An 18,156-nucleotide genomic window follows, 5' to 3' on the forward strand; every position below is an offset into this window, starting at 1 on the left:
TTGTGTTTAAAAAGTTTTAATGATATTTCAAAGTCCAGTGAATGTCCTCGAATTACTCTAAAATCACAGAGTTGCTTCACAGAATTTACTCCCGGTTCTAATTTGTAATGGATTATTGAGATGCCATTTCCCCCTTCATTCCCTTTAAACATACATGATTGTCCTCCAGTATAAATGGAAATTGTGATTTTTTTGCTACACTTCACAGTGTTAAAACTCTATACAAACCTTGTACTACTCGTACAAAAATAAGTGCTTCATGCACACATTTTTAATACTGCTTCTTGCCCTTTCCTTTGACATCTTTCTGAACTTATATAAATAGCTGAAAAAGCAGACTAAACTTACTAACCATGGAAAGTGAGAAACACTTCCTGCCAATGGTTTGAGAGACTCTCCTGGCTATGTTCCTCGCTGGCAAACACCACTTAAAGACATATACAGAAGAGAAAAAAAAAAAAAGCCACAAAATCCATAACACTCTTGGTTATTTGGCCCTCTGTGACCAGGTTTGTCCTTTGCTGTGAAGCCAAACGTGGCCAGCAGCAGCCACAGAGGGCTTGTAATACCTTTAGGGTGACCCTAACAAGCTACTTTATAAATAGGAGGGGTCTAATGGGATCTCAGACTGTACAGCTTATGGGGTTTGTTCCATTCCGGGGGAAACTGAGTCAGAAGAGGAAAGAAACGCTTGGTTGCTGCAGTCACCATCTTGTCACAGACCCTGGTGCTTTGCACAGCTTGGGGGATGCACAGGAAAAGCTCCCTTTGGAATGGCTTCTACTCTGCCACATCACAGCATCTAAACCAGCTGAGGCCAGACCTGCTGGGTGTCATCAACCCAGCTGAAAATTCCTCCTCCCCAAAGGGTTCTTTTGGTCCTAGACTGAATAAATTCAAGTTTTCTTAGTGTGCATCACCATGTAGGATTTATGATATAGGATTAATGTGTCTGCTGGAGTTATCCAGCACTGGATTCCTCCTATATCTCCATGGTATCATTGCTCCTGCCTCGATCCCATGGCAAAAATAAATGGATAATGCCCCTGCTGTACACCAAAGGATGCTCCCAGCATCCCCAAAGGGGCCAAACACAACACCAACATTGGTGCTCTCCAAATTAAGAGGTGCCTTTGCTGTTGGCATGAATCCTCTTCTACTAAATTAATTTTTGCTGGAATCAGAGCAGGCAGCAACCTTGATTTAATGTGTAAAGCCAGGCAGGGCTCTTTCCAACCTGGGAAAATGTTCTTTGGATATAATTTTATTCCTGTTGAGGTGCCTGCTATTACTGGGCCATAGCTGTGAGCTCTTGTGCTCTAATTAAGTAGAGAATTGGCCTTAATGAATAGCACTTTTCTGCTCCTCAGGCTTAAAAGTTTCCCTATTTTTCAGTGAATGTGCCATTTGATGAGAAGCACACAAAAATACACTGGGATTTGGTGATTTTTGGATATGGCTGGGAGGGAGCAAAGTAAGAGGGAAAGCTCTGCTGAATTCTTGTGCCCTGCTTTAAAAATAAAAGTAGCACAGAAACCTGTTAAAAATTAGCTTCTTGGGCTGGGCAAAAATGCTTAGGATAAATGTTTTTTTGCCTCGGCAAAGAAGAATTTCAAAGAGCCTTGAGATGCCCCATGCTGGTGGCATGGGGGGATCAGGGGCAGGGAGGGGCAAACTCATGTGGCCAAGGGGCACCTCTGTTCTGCCTGGCCTGGGAAACTTTGGGGTGGATGCAGGAAAATTCCTGGTGCATGGAGGGGTTTGCTGGGCCACCCCATCCTTCCCCAGTCCTGGACACAACAGCCACGGGACCAACTGTTTTCAGCACAGGTCATTGCTTGTAAACACACACACAATAGGTGTATAAATATATATACATATAAAAATATATATATACACCTGAGAACCTCTCATTTCCTGGGCTGAGCTTTTGCTTGCTACTGTGAAAATCTGATTTTGCACCATTTTTAAACATTCCTCCTTCCCCTCCCGTTACAAAACATCCCGCTACAAAACTAAAGGCCTGCAAGACTGAAACTCCGACTAAAATGAACCTTAGGCCACGGATTAGCTTAAAATCATGAGGGTGTTGAATTACCAGACTGAGATTGTTTTTCTTTGCCTTTCTGCCTGTGCTGGGTTTTAGGGAATCTGGTTAAAAGGCTCCGTAGCCGTCGCTCCGCGCGGCGACAGCGAAGGCGGGGTAGGCTTCGTAGGTCGCATACGTGGCCAAATCTTGTCCCAGTGTCACTGCTTGCTTGAGCTGAGTGGCTGTGACAGTGGCAGCTGCGTTAGCAATGGTGTATCCTGAAGGAAAAAAAAGAAGGAAAACCCGTGGATTAATGAGAATCCATCCAAAAGTCACCATCGCCCGGTAGGTTTTGATGGGACCACCTAAAGTGGGAAATGGCTTGGGCAGCAGTGAGTTTGTTTGTGGGAATAATGTAAATAAATTAAATAATTCATGGGAAAATGAATTATTTAATTTCCTCATCCATGATTTGTCAAACATGGTGCTGGAAAAACACTCTATGGTTGAATATGTTTTCCTCAGGTTTTGATTATTTCTAATGGTGCCCCCCCCATATGGCATAAGGAGGGCAAGGAAACAACATTAAATAGGTTGAATTAAATGCCCCGTAAATAGAGGAAATTTGGGCAGGATTCTTGAAGCAAATATAGTTCTGATCCCTTCATAGCCAAAATACAGACAGTTCAGGATAGCCATGGTGGGGAAACCTTCTCAATGCAACAGCAGGGAGCAAATATTTAGTAGACGGGATTTTTTGGGTTTTCCCCATCGGTTTCTAACGGAAAATGTGGTTTCAACACTTCCAGATTTTCCATGGGAAGATGTAAGCATTGCTCTTTGAGAATGAATCACTGGGAAAACAGCATCATTTGGGGCTTGTTCTTGTGAAGGCAGGGCATAGCAGCTTGTCAAGCAGACCACAGTGTTTTGTTGTAAAGGAATCAGGAATTAAGACAAAACCTAAATTTGGGAAGAGCAGCCGGAGTATCCATTGGATCTGCTGGAGCAGGCTCTGCTGCCAAAATACCTCTCCCAGGATCCTGTCTGACCAGGTGAGCAATGATCAACTCCATGTCAGCCAGAGCCAAGCTCCTCTTGGTGGGGGAATGGAAATATTGGGCAGCAGGGAGCACACATTGCCTCACTGGAGGTGTCACTCTGGGGAAAATCATGAGGAATTCCTTACAATTTGAATATTGTGGCTCTCCAGAGTATTTTCTTTACACCAGCTAAGCCAGGTGCAACATCTCAAGTAGGAATTGAGAAATCTGGAAGTTAAGGCACAGCTGCCACCTTCGGGAGAGAAATGAGCTGCGAGCTGGGCACGGCCTGAGCTGAGCTTTAGCAAGCCCTGACCAAGGGCTGCAAGGAGCAACTTTAGTGCACGTCCATTTGCCAAGCTCCCAAGACAAATAAATAAGGGTGGATGAAAGAAAAGGAGAGATGCTAATTAAGCAGTAAGTGGGGCTGGATTCAATAAAGAGCCCATTTGGTTTCCATGCTGCGGAAGCTGCACAAGCCCAGACAAATTGATTTTTCTGTGGCTTTTGTGGACTCCTGTGGCAGGAAGCCGGATAGATGCTTTATTTTTTTTTTTAATCCATCCTTGAGACACTCCAAACAACTCAGTAGTACTGACTAATGCCTTCCTCATGTGCAGCTTGGCACGTGGTGCTGCCTTTCCATCAGAACTACTGTCATGCTGGAGAGCTCAGCAAATTCCTGTGTTTTCCATGATTTTCCAAGCTGTTTTGGGCAGTTACAAGAGCTCCAAATTATCAAACTGGGAGAAAAACCTTCTGTGGGGGTGTGAGAGCTGGGATTGAGTCCAAACTTTTGTGGCTGCATCATTTCTTTGGCAGATGAAATCCTAAGTGTTGGTTAACAAGGGGATGGGGTGCTGGGGGAGGACGGAGAGCCCATGAATTCATCAGCCATGTGTCCTTGCAGGGAGGAGGAGCTCCTCCATCCTGGTGACACCAGGGCCAGGGAGGGGACTCATCCCAGATGTGGCACTGGGGATGCCAGCTTTGCATCCTGCGTTGTTTCTGGGGCTCCCAGTTGAAGGAGGCTTTCACAAACTGGGAGGAGAGGAGGAGATGTGTGGAGCTGGGATGGGCCCTTGGATGTTGGGATTCTCAGCCTTGGACACTGCTCTGACCCCCCTGGACATAATCCCAGCTGTGGCATTGACCTGAGAGGCCTGGGTTTGGAGCAGAGCCCCTCACCCCTGTGCCCTCAGCCTGAGCTGCTCTGGGATGGGGACACAGAAATTTGGGCAGTCCTGGGATAGAGATAAAATCCTTTATGGGCAATAAATTGGCACAGGCTGCTCAGAGCAGCTGGGGCTGCCCCTGGAAGTGTCCTAGGCCAGGCTGGACAGGGCTTGGAGCAGCCTGGGACAGTGGAAGGTGTCCCTGCCATGGCAGGGGGTGGAATGATGTGATCTTTAGGGTCCCTTCCAACCCAAAGCAGTCTGGACTTCTCTGCTAAAGATGCTAGACACACAAGTAACATAAACCACTGTGGGGGGAGCACAACCAGGCCAGTCCTCAGCGACCAAAACCTGCTCCATCCTTGTAGTAGATAGGGACGGGCGAATGGAAGATTTCGGGATGTGACGGAAAGAAAGACCCTTCCCCCCTCACCCTGCAGCACGTGATCCATTACCCCCAGAGCATGTCACCACACCTAACCCAGTAGTTTTCCACTCCTTACTAACCCTAGAGACCCTACCAACCCCCCCGACGTAGCAAAGTCCCCCAAGACTATTTAAACTCATGAGATAAGATGATAAAGGCCTTTTGACCGTCCACCACACTGGTGTCAGCGTGTGTCGTTAGCCCGAGTAGCCCGGGCGAGGCCAGGCTGCCGTGCTGCTCCTTGCCACCAGGTCACCTTGCCTTCCCCTGAAGGCAACAATCCTTCACACCCACAAGGAGCCACCAGGAAAAATGCCATTCCGGGAGCCTCTTGCTGCAGAACCACGCGGGTACCTGGGAAGGCTGGCGCTGCAGGAGGCACCTCTGCCCCCTCCACGGGGATGCCCAGGCTCTGCAGGGTGTACTCTGCCGCGTAGGTCTTGGCCTCGTCGATGTAGGCGCTGAGCTTGGGCGGTGTGAAGGGGTGTCTGTGAGGACAGCACAAAGTCAGCTGCGTTTGCTTGCTCCAGGGCTTCCCTGCCAGGTGCTGCCATCCACACAGAGCAATGGAAGCGCTGGCAGAGCTGCTCCCTCCCCCTGCTCTGCTCCCTCACTGGGTTATCCACCCGGCTCCCATGTGGACACAATGTCCTTGCAGAGTTTGTTGTGCTTTTTCCATCCGAAAACTCCCAAAAAACCCTGCTGCGTTTTTTCTTTACCATACCCAGCCTGGGTTTCTCTTTACAATACACAGCAAACAGTGGTTTTGGTCAGAAATGTTTACAGTCATATTTGGAGCTGAAATATCAGCATGTTCCTCCAAACTCCTTGCATTTCCCCACAAGGGCTATCATTTGCTTTCTTTTCTGTGCAAAAAAAGCAACCTTTTGCCTGATTATGTCTGGCTTTCTGTAATGTTTGCACCAGCAGAGAGAGCACCAAGCACAGCAGTTAATTATAATCTGTGGATGTTTTCCTCCCTGTATTTTTTCAAAAAGTATTTAATATATATGTATATTAATATACATATATTAGTATATATATGTATATTAATATACATATATTAGTATATATGCATATGTGTATATATTATACAAATATAGATAATTAATATACAATTCTATATTAATATATTAATATATAAGTATATATGCATATATAATGATATAAACATAGCTAGACTTAATAAATATACATCTAGACATAAATAAATATAAATTTAATAAAATAAATAAATAATAAATTTTAAAAATTAAAAAACAAAAAATTAAAATTTAAATTAATATTTAATAAGCATAGATTTAATAAATATTCTAAAATATATTTAATATTTTTTTAATAAAAGGAAACTGAGACTTGTGTGCTTGGGACTTTGAGGACAGCTGTTAGGTAAAATATCATTTATAAAATAAAGCCTGAGCCTCACAAACTTTCCACTAATGACGTACATGGTGGGGTTCTGGCTGGCAAGGGCAGGGATGGTGATTTTGTAGAGGAAGAGCTGTCTTTGATCCTGGCCAATGGCAGAGTGAAGCTGGTACACAGGCTGTCCCCAGTTGTTTTTCTGGCAGATTTCTTCTAAGATCTAGAAGGGAAAAAAAAAAAAATCGGGATTTGTTCTGGGGTTAATTGCTGCGCAGGAACCTCCTTGCCTAGCCCCAGCCCCTGTGCTGAGCAGCTGCCTTCCCTCGCAGGGTTTTCAAGGAGTCCTGGCAGCTTGCTCAAAGCTTAGCAAAAAATCCAAAAGAAATGGCAGATAGAATACTGCACCCATCGTGAAGCGTAAGATTAATCTAAATGCTTTATACTTTAAGATCTGTTTAATTCCTGAAATGATTCCCCGTTCGGTTGGGCATCTGAATCCTTTTGCTGATTAGATTATTCAGCGTGGTTTTCTTTGAATCCTCCTCAGAAGCTCTGTCTCATGGATGGCTGTTTCAGAGGACTAAAGAAACTCGGGTTGCATTCATCTCCTCTGCCCTGCTGCTTCCCTGGCTTAGTGGGTTACAGAGCACGAGAAGTCCAAATAGGCTCCTTTTAAAATAGAAAAAAGCTTGTGTTTCCATCCAATTAATTCCACGGGCTTCAGCAGGCAATTGCAGCTTTTGAAATGCTGAACCACGCTGCCCTCAGCCTTGGCACAGCTGGTCCCCTGGTAATGGGGAATTGCTGTCCAGAAACAATCCTGCTTTGGGATTCCAGGGGTTTTTAACCCACTGGCTGTGTGCTGTCCCAGCTGCATTAGGTCACCTTCCATTAAACCAGGTTGCTCTGACCTGGCCTTGGTCATTTCCAGGGATGGGGCAGCCACAGCTTCTCTGAAAAACCTGTGCCAGAGCCTCATCCCCATCACAGCCAAGAATTTCCTCCCAGCATCCCATCTATCCCTGCCCACTGGCAGTGGGAAGCCATTCCCTGTATCCTGCCACTCCAGGCCCTTGTAAAGTCTTTCTCCATCCTTCTTGAAGCCCCTTCAGGCACTGGAAGGCCACAATTAGGTCACCCTGAAGTCTTGCTGTGGTCTACCTCATTTACAGCTTACATTTGAATGGATTTAAAGCTAGAAAGAAAAATTCAAACCTCACTTCTGCTTTTAATTTAGCCACCACAGCTCCAGCTGAAGTTTAGCATCTTGCAGTTTAAAATGCTTCATTACATAGTTCAGTTCTCAATTACAACAGTTCATTTTTTCACTGTGGCAACACTTGCTCCCTGCGGTCCCAACTTCTTTATATGTCGGTTTTATAAAAATGAATTTCACCTGCCCTAAGGCCCTGCAGAACCATTCCAGGGATTTCACACCTCTATGGCACGAGTTGGTACTGGGTGAGCTTAAAGATCCCTTCCAACCCAAACCATTCTTTGATTCTGTGATTTGCTGACAAAATAGACTAAGGGGACTTTTGCAGGAGGGAAAAATCCCACTGCTCAGTTTTCTGGCAGAAAACAAGGATGTTTTCATAAACTTTGGCAAACTGGATGCTGTGGCAATTAAAGTGTTAAAAGGCAAAGACATGCTTCAAAATTCAGGGTGAAGTTGGTGTCTCGTGTTGCTCTGCACAATATGAGGGGAAAAGAGTTACTGTCAGAGCTGGACATTCAGAAACACAGGGAATTTATTGTGGATTTCTCCTCAGCCCTCTTCATTCATCTGCATCAACACACACAACCAAATCGAAAACCCCCCTGAGCTGGCAGAGTTTCTGTACTAGGCTGGCTATGTCAACACTTCTTTTGCCATAAATAATTTGAAAATGTGCATTATTTTTCTACACATGTGCATTGTTCCCTGGTGAAGCCCCAGGTGCCACCGAGCAGGAACTGGCAGAACAAGAGGACACAGTCTTAAGCTATGTCAGGGAAGGTTTAGGTTGGATATTAGGAAAAAATTTTTCACTGAAAGAATAATAAAATACTGGAATTGTCTTCCTAGGGAGGTGGTGGAATCACCATCTCTGGATATGTTTAAAAAAAGACTGGACTTGGCACTTGGTGCTATAGTCTAGTTGTGATGTTAGGGCATAGGTTGGACTTGATGATCTTAGAGGTCTCTTCCAACCTCATTATTCTGTGATTCTGTGAATTTTATGTATCAAACCCATCGTGGGTGGGTATTCCTTGACCCGTGGTGCTTTTACGGCACGGCAGCCAGAACTGGATTAAGGCATTTATGACAACCCTCCCTGACAGTCATGGCGATCTAAAGGTCTTCTCCAACCCCAACCATTCCACGATTCCACGAGGCAGGTGGATATTGCAAGATGCGAGTGGTGATGCTCATTTTTAATGTCTTCTAAGACACAAGAACGGATTTATTTACCGCGGCGCAGGTTCAACGAAGGACCTGTTTTCCCATCACAGCCCCTGGGGCATGGACTGGGCTGTTTCTGGGGCACGTACCTGAGGGGCGAGTTTGATGCCTTGGGGCTTTAGCGTGACGTGGTTCATGGGGGTGAGCTCCATCCCTGGCAGAAGGTCGTAGAGCTTCTCCTCTCCCCTCTTGTCTCCCTTGAGGTGGTATCCACGCCCCAAGCCTGGGAACGCCAGGTAGCCGCGGCCTCCCAGGCCTCGGACGCCCGCAGCCCCTACAGGTACATTCATGTAAATTTCTAGGAATGTAAGAAGGCATTAAACCGAATCAAATCACGGGAAAAAGGACCCTGATTCTTGCTGAAATGGAAAAGTTAGCCCCGCTTGCTGGGAGGATTGGGAAGCAGGTGGGCAGGAGGTCCCAGGGCCGGGTGGTGGGATAGCACAGGCTCGACACTGACACCCTTTCTTGGATAGCTGAGGGGTTTTGGGGAAAAACTGCTTCTTTCTGCCCATTTTTCACAATCTCTGTTCAGTCTGGATTTCAGGACAGCTTTGTACCCAGCTTGGTATCTGGAAGTCGGAGAGGGGACAGCTGGCATATTTTGTTACCCACCAGTGTAATTTCACCTTGAAGAATTCATGGCTTACAGTTTCACACCCATACGGACAAAAATCCTCTTTGGTTTTGCCCTGTTACACTTCCATTTTTTCTCAGGGAACTCTGCTTGGGAGCCTGGGGAGACCATAAGGCAAGAGATGAGTTATCACATCTGCTCCTTTCCTAATGCAACCTTTAGAGGAGCTGGTTCACCTGTGTGGGGAAAACTGTGAGGAACAAGGGGTGTTCCTGCTGCCCTGTCTCCTTCCTGCTGAAGGGACAAAAATTGGCCATCATGATCCTTGCCAGGCCTACCAGGGTGCCACGCAGAGTCCCAGCCTGCTGCGGGACTTGGCTTGGGGACACAAAGCATCATCTTTGGAAGGGAGATCAGATGACAGAATTATTTCTTTGCTAGCCCCAAACTTAGTTCTGCGCTGACCAAACAATGTCTGTATTGACATTTAATTTGGGGGTGCCTGAGTGTGGGGATTTCATTTGGCTCCAGGCAGGGTCACCCAAGAGCTTTCAGAAATACTGTCTTTTATTCACAGATTGAATTGGTTGAATTAACTATTATTAAGTTAACAATCCCCCAAAATGGGGCCTCCACCTCCCAGAGCACAGAATGGCTTGTTTGATTCCCTACCCTGCACCAGGGCAATGTGACTTGTTGGAAAACTCCGCAGCTTTGGGTCAGAAAACACCAGGACTGGTAAAATTTTCCCTACAACTTTCAAAGCAAAGAGGAAACGCAGTGGTGGCGGTGGCTGGCTGTGGGAGCCAGCTCTGAAGGGGGAAAGGAAAAGTGTTTTATTGGTCTTTTCTTGGCAATACAGAAGAAAAAATTTATTTTCTTATTTTCTTCCAGGAAAACAGTTATTTATTTCCATCTAGAAGAATGCCTTTGAGAAAGACCAGAGCCTAAACCTTGCGTTTTCCATCACAGAAAACGGCACCCAGGAGCTGGGGCAAAGCCAACGTCACCAATATCTTGTGGAGCAGATCCCCGGCGGAGCCGCTGGGCGCGAGGGGAATTGTTGTTTTCAGCTATCCCAAAGCCCAGCAGGGAATTACCTCGGACGGAGGGGGGCCGGAGGATGCTCCTGTTGCCGAGCCCCTTGGCGGCGGGGAAGTGCAGGTTGGGGATGGCGGCGTAGGCCTGCGGGGCGTAGAAGACCGGGGCGCCCAGGTAGGCGGCGGTGGGGTCGTACAGGTGGCCCAGGGTGTAGGTGTAGTCCCCCTGCAGCGCCGGGGCCCTGCCGCCCGTGCCGCGCGTGTACCGCACGTAGCTGTCCTTGTCCACCGGCTTGGCCAGCGTCACCTCGATCGGGGACCCGTCCAGCACCTGAGAGAGCGCGGGGCGAACAGGGGGGGAAGTGGTTAAAAGCGCTTGGTGGAAATCACACCTGCGGAGGAGCTGCCCCTGATGCTGTTGAGGCAGGACGGGAATGAGGAGACTCTGAGTCAAATTCCAATTTATTTCGAAACGCATTGCTCTTTATACAGAGCTTCATCCAGGCCAATTCCATTGGTCCTGAAGTGAAAACAACGCACACCATTGGTGTGCAGTGAATGACGCACAGTAGCAAAACCTAACTATAAACAATGTGAACAACAAGAGAGATAAAGAACCTTATTTACATTCTTTTCAGCACTTTCTCAGGCTTCTGCCTGGTTAGAAACTTTCTGTTTCTCTCTTTGACTGAATCTGACACTGCCCCCACGTCCTAACGGGATGGGAAGATGGAGGAAACCACCCCAAAAAAGCCCCGGATCTCCTCCCATGGGTGAAGGCTTAACCTGAGAGCACCCAGCCCTGGCCCCAGCTGGGAGAGGCTCCTTCAGCAAAGCCTTCAAAAGGCTTCCCTTCCCTGCAAAGCAGGCAGGATTCCACGTGCTCCCGTGGAGAACAGCAGCGGCACTAAAAATAGGAGTGGGGTTAGCACCTCTTTGGGAACAGCTCTGGCTTTACAGTGAATTATATGCAGTGCAAGAAGGGCTAAATTCAGCAGCCTCCTCGCAAATCCGCATCTGAACTCGGAGCAGATGTTTGGGCTGACCTCGCTTGTCCCAGTTTGCCATTCACACTCTGCCCTGCCAGTGTTTTTGTTGGCAGTCTGGAACAAGGATGTGAGTGTGAGCCGGGGGGGGATCCTAACCCCTCCTTTCCTAGTTTTTCTTTCAGCTTTTCCTGTTCTTTTTTTTTTTTTTCATCTGAGCAGTGAGCTAGAGCTGGGCAAAGCACAGGGAGCCAAAATGAATCATTTGTGTACAACAGAGCTGCTGAAAAACAAATTCAGGAGTATAAAAGCAACCAGCAAAGAGCAAACTGGGACAACACCTCCAAGAGGGTTTTGGAGCTAATAAAGCAGGTGACTTTGTATAATATACTGCACCGTAAGCCCCAGGAATTAACATTTACAGCAGCTTTACCTTCCCATTCAAGGCTTTCATGGCTTCCACTGCGTGTTCTCTTTTATTAAAGTGCACAAAGGCATAGTCTCTAATTTTCTTTACTCTCTCCACTGCACCTGTGGAAAACATTGGAATATTAGTGGTAAGTGGGGATTAGTCAGAAAACAGAGATCTGAAAGAGTGGTTCTGTCAGGTTATGAGCCCCTGGAGAGAAAAGGCTGAGCAAGGTTAGAAGAACAAGAGGTCAGGGTCCCCTTTTTGGATGTATATTCCAGAGGAAAATCAATATGTAATAGTAGTAGCATTTCAAGGCAAACTAGAAGGGTTTGGGATCAGACACCAGTAAGATTCCCGTTAAACTGGAGTGTTTTTCTCCTGTCCAAACTGTTCTGTTGGACACTACCTTTGGTCTTGTGTCTCCCTTCTGTGACAGCCCACGCACCAGCTGTGGGAACATCCCATGTGATCCCCATCTCTGTCTTTTTGTATGTGCATTGGAGGCTGCTTGGGGAAAGTGGGTGCTTTAGGCATAAAACAAGGAGATTTTTCTCCTTGACAATCAGCTCAGGATGTTCAGGAAGAATGAACAGCCAGCCCTGCCCAGGACAGAGCAGCCCAGGGCACTGGGATGGGCTGGGGCTGATGGGGCAGCAGGTCTCTCCTTAAGAAACAGCCTCTCCCTAGGAAACAGCCCTTCCCGTGGCAGTGGGGCTTCCCTGGATGCCCCAGTTCATCTGGACATGGCCCCAGTCAGGCTCTGCAGCTGAGCATTGGCCCTCCTGGCATGGGGCTTGGGCTGCAGAATCTTTCTTCCAGCCTGAATCTTTCTTACATCCAATTTATCCGAAGTAATTCAAATGTAAATGACTTCTTGTTCTTCTTTTCTAAGTCCATCCCCCACAGTTTTCCCTTTCCCTTGTCAGCTGCTCTGCTGCCAGGAACTCATACCCTGCACTGAGGAGTCTGTCTCCAAAATAATCCCACCAGTCCTGTTCTCCAAGGCCACAGCTTTCAGCCATTTCTTTAATTCCTCATCTTCTCTGCTCCTGTGGCTTGGGAAGCACACCATCACCATCCCAGCCTCCTGTAAAACCCCCAGAAATATCCTTTGGAAACATGGCCAAGGGATGCTGAACAACTCTTCTGTTGGCCTCCTACCTCCTAAAGCTGAACAGGTGCACGGGGAAATGTCATATTGCCACAAAAAGCACTTACTTAGAAAAATGCAGGAGGAAACGAATTTCTTTGGTGTTCAGGGGAGTCATTAGGAGCTGCAGAGGGCTAAATGAGCCTGTCCCAGCCCACAAGCCAAGCAGGCTACACGTCTTGGAATGACACAGGGATGGTAAAGCAGCACTTTGTATCCTTCTGGGACAGAGGATGATTTTCCAAGCCTGAATTTATGGGAGTTATATGCTGATGCTTTGTTTATAAGTGGAAACTTTAATGAACTCACTGTGTTTTGAATATCCCCCTTCTGCCTCCTGGAGAGCATTCCAGGACACCAATCCTGAGCCAAAAATTCTGCTTTTCCCTGCTTCTGCCTCTGCTGGGCCAAGCAATGTGATACCCACCCCTGGGTCAGCTCCATGGAGAGCCCATCCATGGGACATGAGAGAGGGATCATCGTCCCTCCAGCACATGGGGACAACACAATCCTCCTGCTGGGAAGTCCACCAGACAGGAGGAATTTCCTTGGGATTCCCAGGGAGCAAGGGCAGGGCTTTTCAGAGAGACAGCTCTGCAGAATTCATCAGGCTGTGAATTTGGCACAGATTTAAGGGGTGCTCCTTGTGCTGTATCCCAACTAGAGGGGCACAAGCAGCATTCCTGGTGCTGTCTGTGGAGCCCTCAGAGATGTGGCTATTGCTGTGTCACTGGAAGCTCTGCATCATTTTTTATTGGATGATTTGTTGATGTCAAAACAGCTTCCTAATGCCCTGGATCCAAGGTAATTTCAGCTAAGTAGTGCTGAGATGTGGCTCAATGAGTGAGGCAGAGAACCACGGCAGGGCAATGAATCATTTCACATCCTTGCTGCCTTTTTTGATCTCACTGTAACTTAAACTGCATTTTTTCTCCCCAGAGCTGGAAGTTTTGCAGCTCTAATGCACCCATTCCTGATTTTAGACACCAAAAAAAGAGCTGTCTATTAAAAAAGAAATAAATTCCAACCTGAATGCTGAAATGATAAAAGGAAAATGAAAGATGATGCAGAACATGTCATAGTGGAAAACTTCTTAGGAGCAAAGCAGATGACTGTTACCAAAGTGTCAAAAGGCCACAAATGTGTTTCTGGGGAGTGTGAGCTTGTTCAAAGCTCGGGAGCAAAACTGGGTAAATAAAAGAAGGAAACAGTTCAGTGTGGGATAACATAAATTTAACTCAGGAGTAAAATGGGTTCTGCAACAGCTCGATGGTGGCTAAAAGTATGAGCCAGAAATCTTGGAAGGACACAAGGAAAACTCATTAAGACCTTTGCATTACAGCCTAGTCCAGAAAAAGGCATGAAATGAGAAGTTAGCGGAAGAAAAATGAAGCTCTGCAGCATATTTTTAAAAATTAATAGAAGGAAGCTAACAGGAGTGAGATGAAAGGAGATTTCCCATTGCCAAGCATCAGTTCCTAATGCCTAATGGACTGTGTGGCTTGCAGAGCTACAGAAACTGGTTCTTTTTACTTTGTTAGTTTTGGGTGGAATTTCCTAAAGCTGAAACAACTCAGAAGTAAAATCTCCTTTAAAGCCAGCAGGATTGTTATTCCCAACTAATCTCCCTGCTTTTTTTGAAAAATCTCACCCTAAGTGCATGTAAGATATGCCACAAAGGAATATTGAATTAAATGGAAAGCACTAATTATTCACCAATTTACACAAGGACTGGGGGGATGTATGAAAATTAGTTCAGAATTTTAGATAGATCAGATAAAAAGGAGTTGTATTAAATCACTCTATTTTTATCACCATCCCTTGCCACAGAAGAATGCTGAAGTCACCCAGCTGCTTCGCCAACTCTTTTTAAGAAAGACTAAATTATTCCAAAGCATTTTGGGCAACCCCATGCAGCACTTTGGGTCTCTTCCAGTTGCCAATCACCCTCCTTCATGGTGGCTGTAGCTGGGAATTAAGCAGCCTTTAATGGGATGGCATTTTGGGTGGGAGCCTTCAGCCCCATGGCAATTTTTGTGGCATTTCAGATGAACACTTCGCAGCAGGAAAAAAACAGCTATTTTTATCTCTTGTGGCATTTTAGGCAGGCAGAAACATTTCCATTTGCAGCACTTGTTTAGGAGGCACAGCACCAGCGGGCTCCTACCTGGTTTGATGCTGTTGAACTCCTTCTCTATGGTCTCCTCAGTGGTTGAGAGCATGAGGTTCCTCACGTAGAGGATCTTCACCGAGGACATGGTGTCCTCATCCACCTCCACCTCTGGCTCTGCCCAGTCCACAGCAATGGGGTGTCCCCACAGCTGGATCCTTCCTTTAAGGGAACAGGCATGGTCAGTGCTGGGGGCTTTGCTTCCTCTCTCTCCTGCTCACGCTCCATTTCACAGCAAAACAGGCCAAATTCTACAAACACACCCCAAAAAAAGCCTTCCTAGCTCTGCCTTTCCAAAGGCAGATGGTCAAACTCAGAATGGCCTCCTGCAAATACCTTTGGAGCCTCCAGAACTGAAAGAAGTGAAAATATGGAATAATTCACTTTAAGCCTGCATTTCCTGGAGTGCTCCCTAAAGGAAAATATTTTAATGCACTTATAAAATTCCCTTTTGGCCAGCAAAGCTTCATTCCCTCGATACCAGAAGAGGAATCCTGAAGTCCCAGCGGGATGGAATGAAACACCAAAAGCAAGGATGTTTCTGTGTGTGTTTGAATTCGTTTGGGTGAAGCTGTACCAGAAGAAAAGAAGGACACAGCAGAAGAAAGGGGGGACACAAAAAGTCCTGATGCATAAAACAGGGTGTAGGTGTGGAGGATAAACCCAGGGGCTCTGTGTACTCTGGACTGGCTGCTGAGGGGAAAGGAAGGGAAAAAGCAAATAAATCACAATGCTGAATACTGATGATGCAGTTGGGTTGGTGTCCTCACTCCCTGAGGTTCAGCTCTGGATTCAAAGGTTCCAATGTGAGACTTCCACTGAACTCCAGGGGAATTTTCAGAAGTCCATATTTCTTTCTGTCTGTATGCATGTGTATTGCCACGGTTGCCATTTTAGATTTGCCATTAAATTTTGGTTAATTTGGATTTATGGTTCTGTTGTGCTTACAGAAAATTGAATCGGTTTAGAGGTGTTAAATTGGTCTACATATTGAGAACTGCTAGTGTTGATTAGATATTGTTCTGAATAATAAACTATTTAGACCTAACTTGTTGAGCCAGTCTGAGGCTTAGATTGGCAACAGGATTTATTCTGTTGGGACTCAACCCTTGAAATCCTTCACTTTTTCCCTCCTCACCTTTTTGCCTCTCTGGTCTCCACATGAATCATTCTAATCTGATGTAATCAGAGTAATATGATTGCTTTATCTGATATTTCTAATTGCTGTAGTCTGATATTTCTTTGTCTGCTTTATCTGTATAGTAAGTAATAGAGTGACCTTTGCCACCAAACCCTGTCGTGCCTTCACAAATTTATATTAAACCTGCTCTTGCTGGTGATTCTTTGAGTGACCCAAACCACACATTGGCAGCTGAGGAGATAAAGAAAATCCTGCAAAACACTCTAAAAAGGCATCTCTGCTTGGACAACCCATTTAAGAAGGAGTGGGAGCTCCAAAGTGAGAGGGTGAGGATAGAATTTGGAGGTTTATTGGAAGTGTAAATAATCAAACTAAATGGGAAGGTGCTGTTCCCTTGGAATCCCTTGGGAATGAGCTGGGACTTGTGGAGTGAGGCTGTTTGGTGCCCCTTTCGGAATTTCTGTTTTCACTTCACGGGTGGAAATAATGAACTGGTTGACTTGCAGCAAGGAGCTAAGCTTGGTGCCTCTTGCTGAAAATCAGTCTATCTCCACCCTCTTGTTTAGCCAGAGAGAGGAGAAAATTTAAATCTTTTAATGAAAATTTTCATTTTTTTGAGCACTTTCTCTACAGATCTCCTTCAAAAAAGCAATGAGATTCAGTTTAAAGGAAGCATCTGATAAAGATATTCAATCTCACATCTGCTGGAGACACATTCAGTTCTGGCTTGAAATTTTTTTTCCAGTTCCTGCCTTATGCTTGAGGCTTCAGAAGACTCTGGCTCCTGCTCAGGCCTTTGGAATTCCCTAAATTGTTTACTGAGATGTCCCTAAACTGGAAACCCCTCATGCATTGCACATGTCTGCTCAGGACTCTAAGTTCTCTCCATCTGTCTCGCTGTCTTTGCTCAGGATTTCAAGTGCTCTGCCTGCCCCTGCCTTCCTTTGACACATAACAAGCATGGGAAAATAATGCTGGAGCACAGAATGTGCTCCTACCATCAGGAATATGCTTAAACTGGAGAAGAAAATGCAGAATAAAAGGAAAAATTGTCAGTGTGACGTCTCCCAGCAGAAAAGAAAATTCAGTGCTCAAAATCATGCTCATGTTTTACACAATAATAATTTAAAAAAAGGGTCTTTAATATATAAAACAGATGAGAGAACGAATCTCAAACCCCTAGGTCTGTTGGATGCTTTCACCAGCCAGTGTGTTCAACAAAGCAGTACAGAAGCATAAGAAAGCAAGAGAGAATTGGTGAAATCCCTGCAAATGCACTTGATGTTAAGTGACTTCTTCACCTAATGCCTCCTAAACCTCTCTCTCCTTCACAATGGTCTCTCCCAGTGCTGAATTTCATAGATGTACTCTAAAGCAATTCCTCATTCCAAGTTTTTTTGCCAAAATATCCATTTTCAGTCTATGCTCCAGACTGAATCTGCTCTCAGATGCTTTCCTGAGTGATTCTTCCTTTGTGAGGAATGGATTTGTAAAGAATTTTTAAAACTTGGTAGAAAGGTTAAACAGTTTTGTACATCTGTATTCAAATACTGAGATAAGGTGTGTTGACTTAGGAAGGTCATGGAATAGAGATGATATTGTTGAGAGATTGAACTAGAAAAAAGTTTTAAAATATGTAAAAAGACTAGATATTCTAGAGAATTATAACTGTGAAAGATGTACTGTACTAAGACTATTTGAGGTAAAAATATAGGTGATTAGTGTTAGAAGTATGGTGGAACAGTTAATAGGTTGAAACATATTTATAAGGTATTGCAACTAGGAAATAGGTTAGTTTCTGATGGAATGGTGTTAAGTTTTATATTTCCTATTCTCACTTTTTGTCAAGATTAATAATGGAATCAAATCTTTTAAAATGCCTCTCAGTTACCCTGTCTCTGTAAAAACTGGAAAAATAAGAGTCTCTGACAGACCATAAGTGAATCTCTAAAAAGACAAGCACGGGAGCAAGCACATCCCAGAGCTGAGCCGCATGGATACACAGAGTGCTAAATCCACCTGGCTGGATTTCCAAAAAAACCCAAGCTCCAGAAGGATGACCATGGACCATCAGCACCGTGCTGCAGCAGGAGCTGCAGTGACTCCCACATATTCTGGGGGAACTCCTGCTCTAAGCGTCTCTAGCAGAAAACTTCTCTCTGAGGGCAGAAAACCCAGCCACCTCCACTTCCTTG

The 18,156-nt window shown here is 45.6% G+C and overlaps 1 protein-coding gene across 2 annotated transcripts in view; it reads right to left on the minus strand.

Annotated features, from left to right (window-relative positions):
- Positions 1 to 18,156, minus strand: part of A1CF (APOBEC1 complementation factor) — a 28,621-nt gene continuing 10,465 nt past the window's right edge. The window contains exons 6-12 of one of the 2 annotated variants that reach the window (XM_021537073.3): positions 14,818 to 14,982; positions 11,522 to 11,619; positions 10,163 to 10,433; positions 8,575 to 8,759; positions 6,123 to 6,259; positions 5,029 to 5,162; positions 1 to 2,307 (exon numbers count right to left, since the gene is read on the minus strand). In XM_021537073.3, the coding sequence (XP_021392748.3) occupies positions 2,156 to 2,307; positions 5,029 to 5,162; positions 6,123 to 6,259; positions 8,575 to 8,759; positions 10,163 to 10,433; positions 11,522 to 11,619; positions 14,818 to 14,982 (1,142 nt within the window). In that variant the 3' untranslated portion in view covers positions 1 to 2,155. Of the gene's footprint in view, positions 2,308 to 5,028; positions 5,163 to 6,122; positions 6,260 to 8,574; positions 8,784 to 10,162; positions 10,434 to 11,521; positions 11,620 to 14,817; positions 14,983 to 18,156 lie in introns of both variants that reach the window. The other variant, XM_085583978.1, reaches the window with a different exon arrangement.

The sequence above is a fragment of the Lonchura striata genome, chromosome 6, assembly GCF_050655825.1.
Source record: "Lonchura striata isolate lonStrDom1 chromosome 6, ASM5065582v1, whole genome shotgun sequence".
In the NCBI taxonomy this organism is placed as follows: domain Eukaryota; kingdom Metazoa; phylum Chordata; class Aves; order Passeriformes; family Estrildidae; genus Lonchura; species Lonchura striata.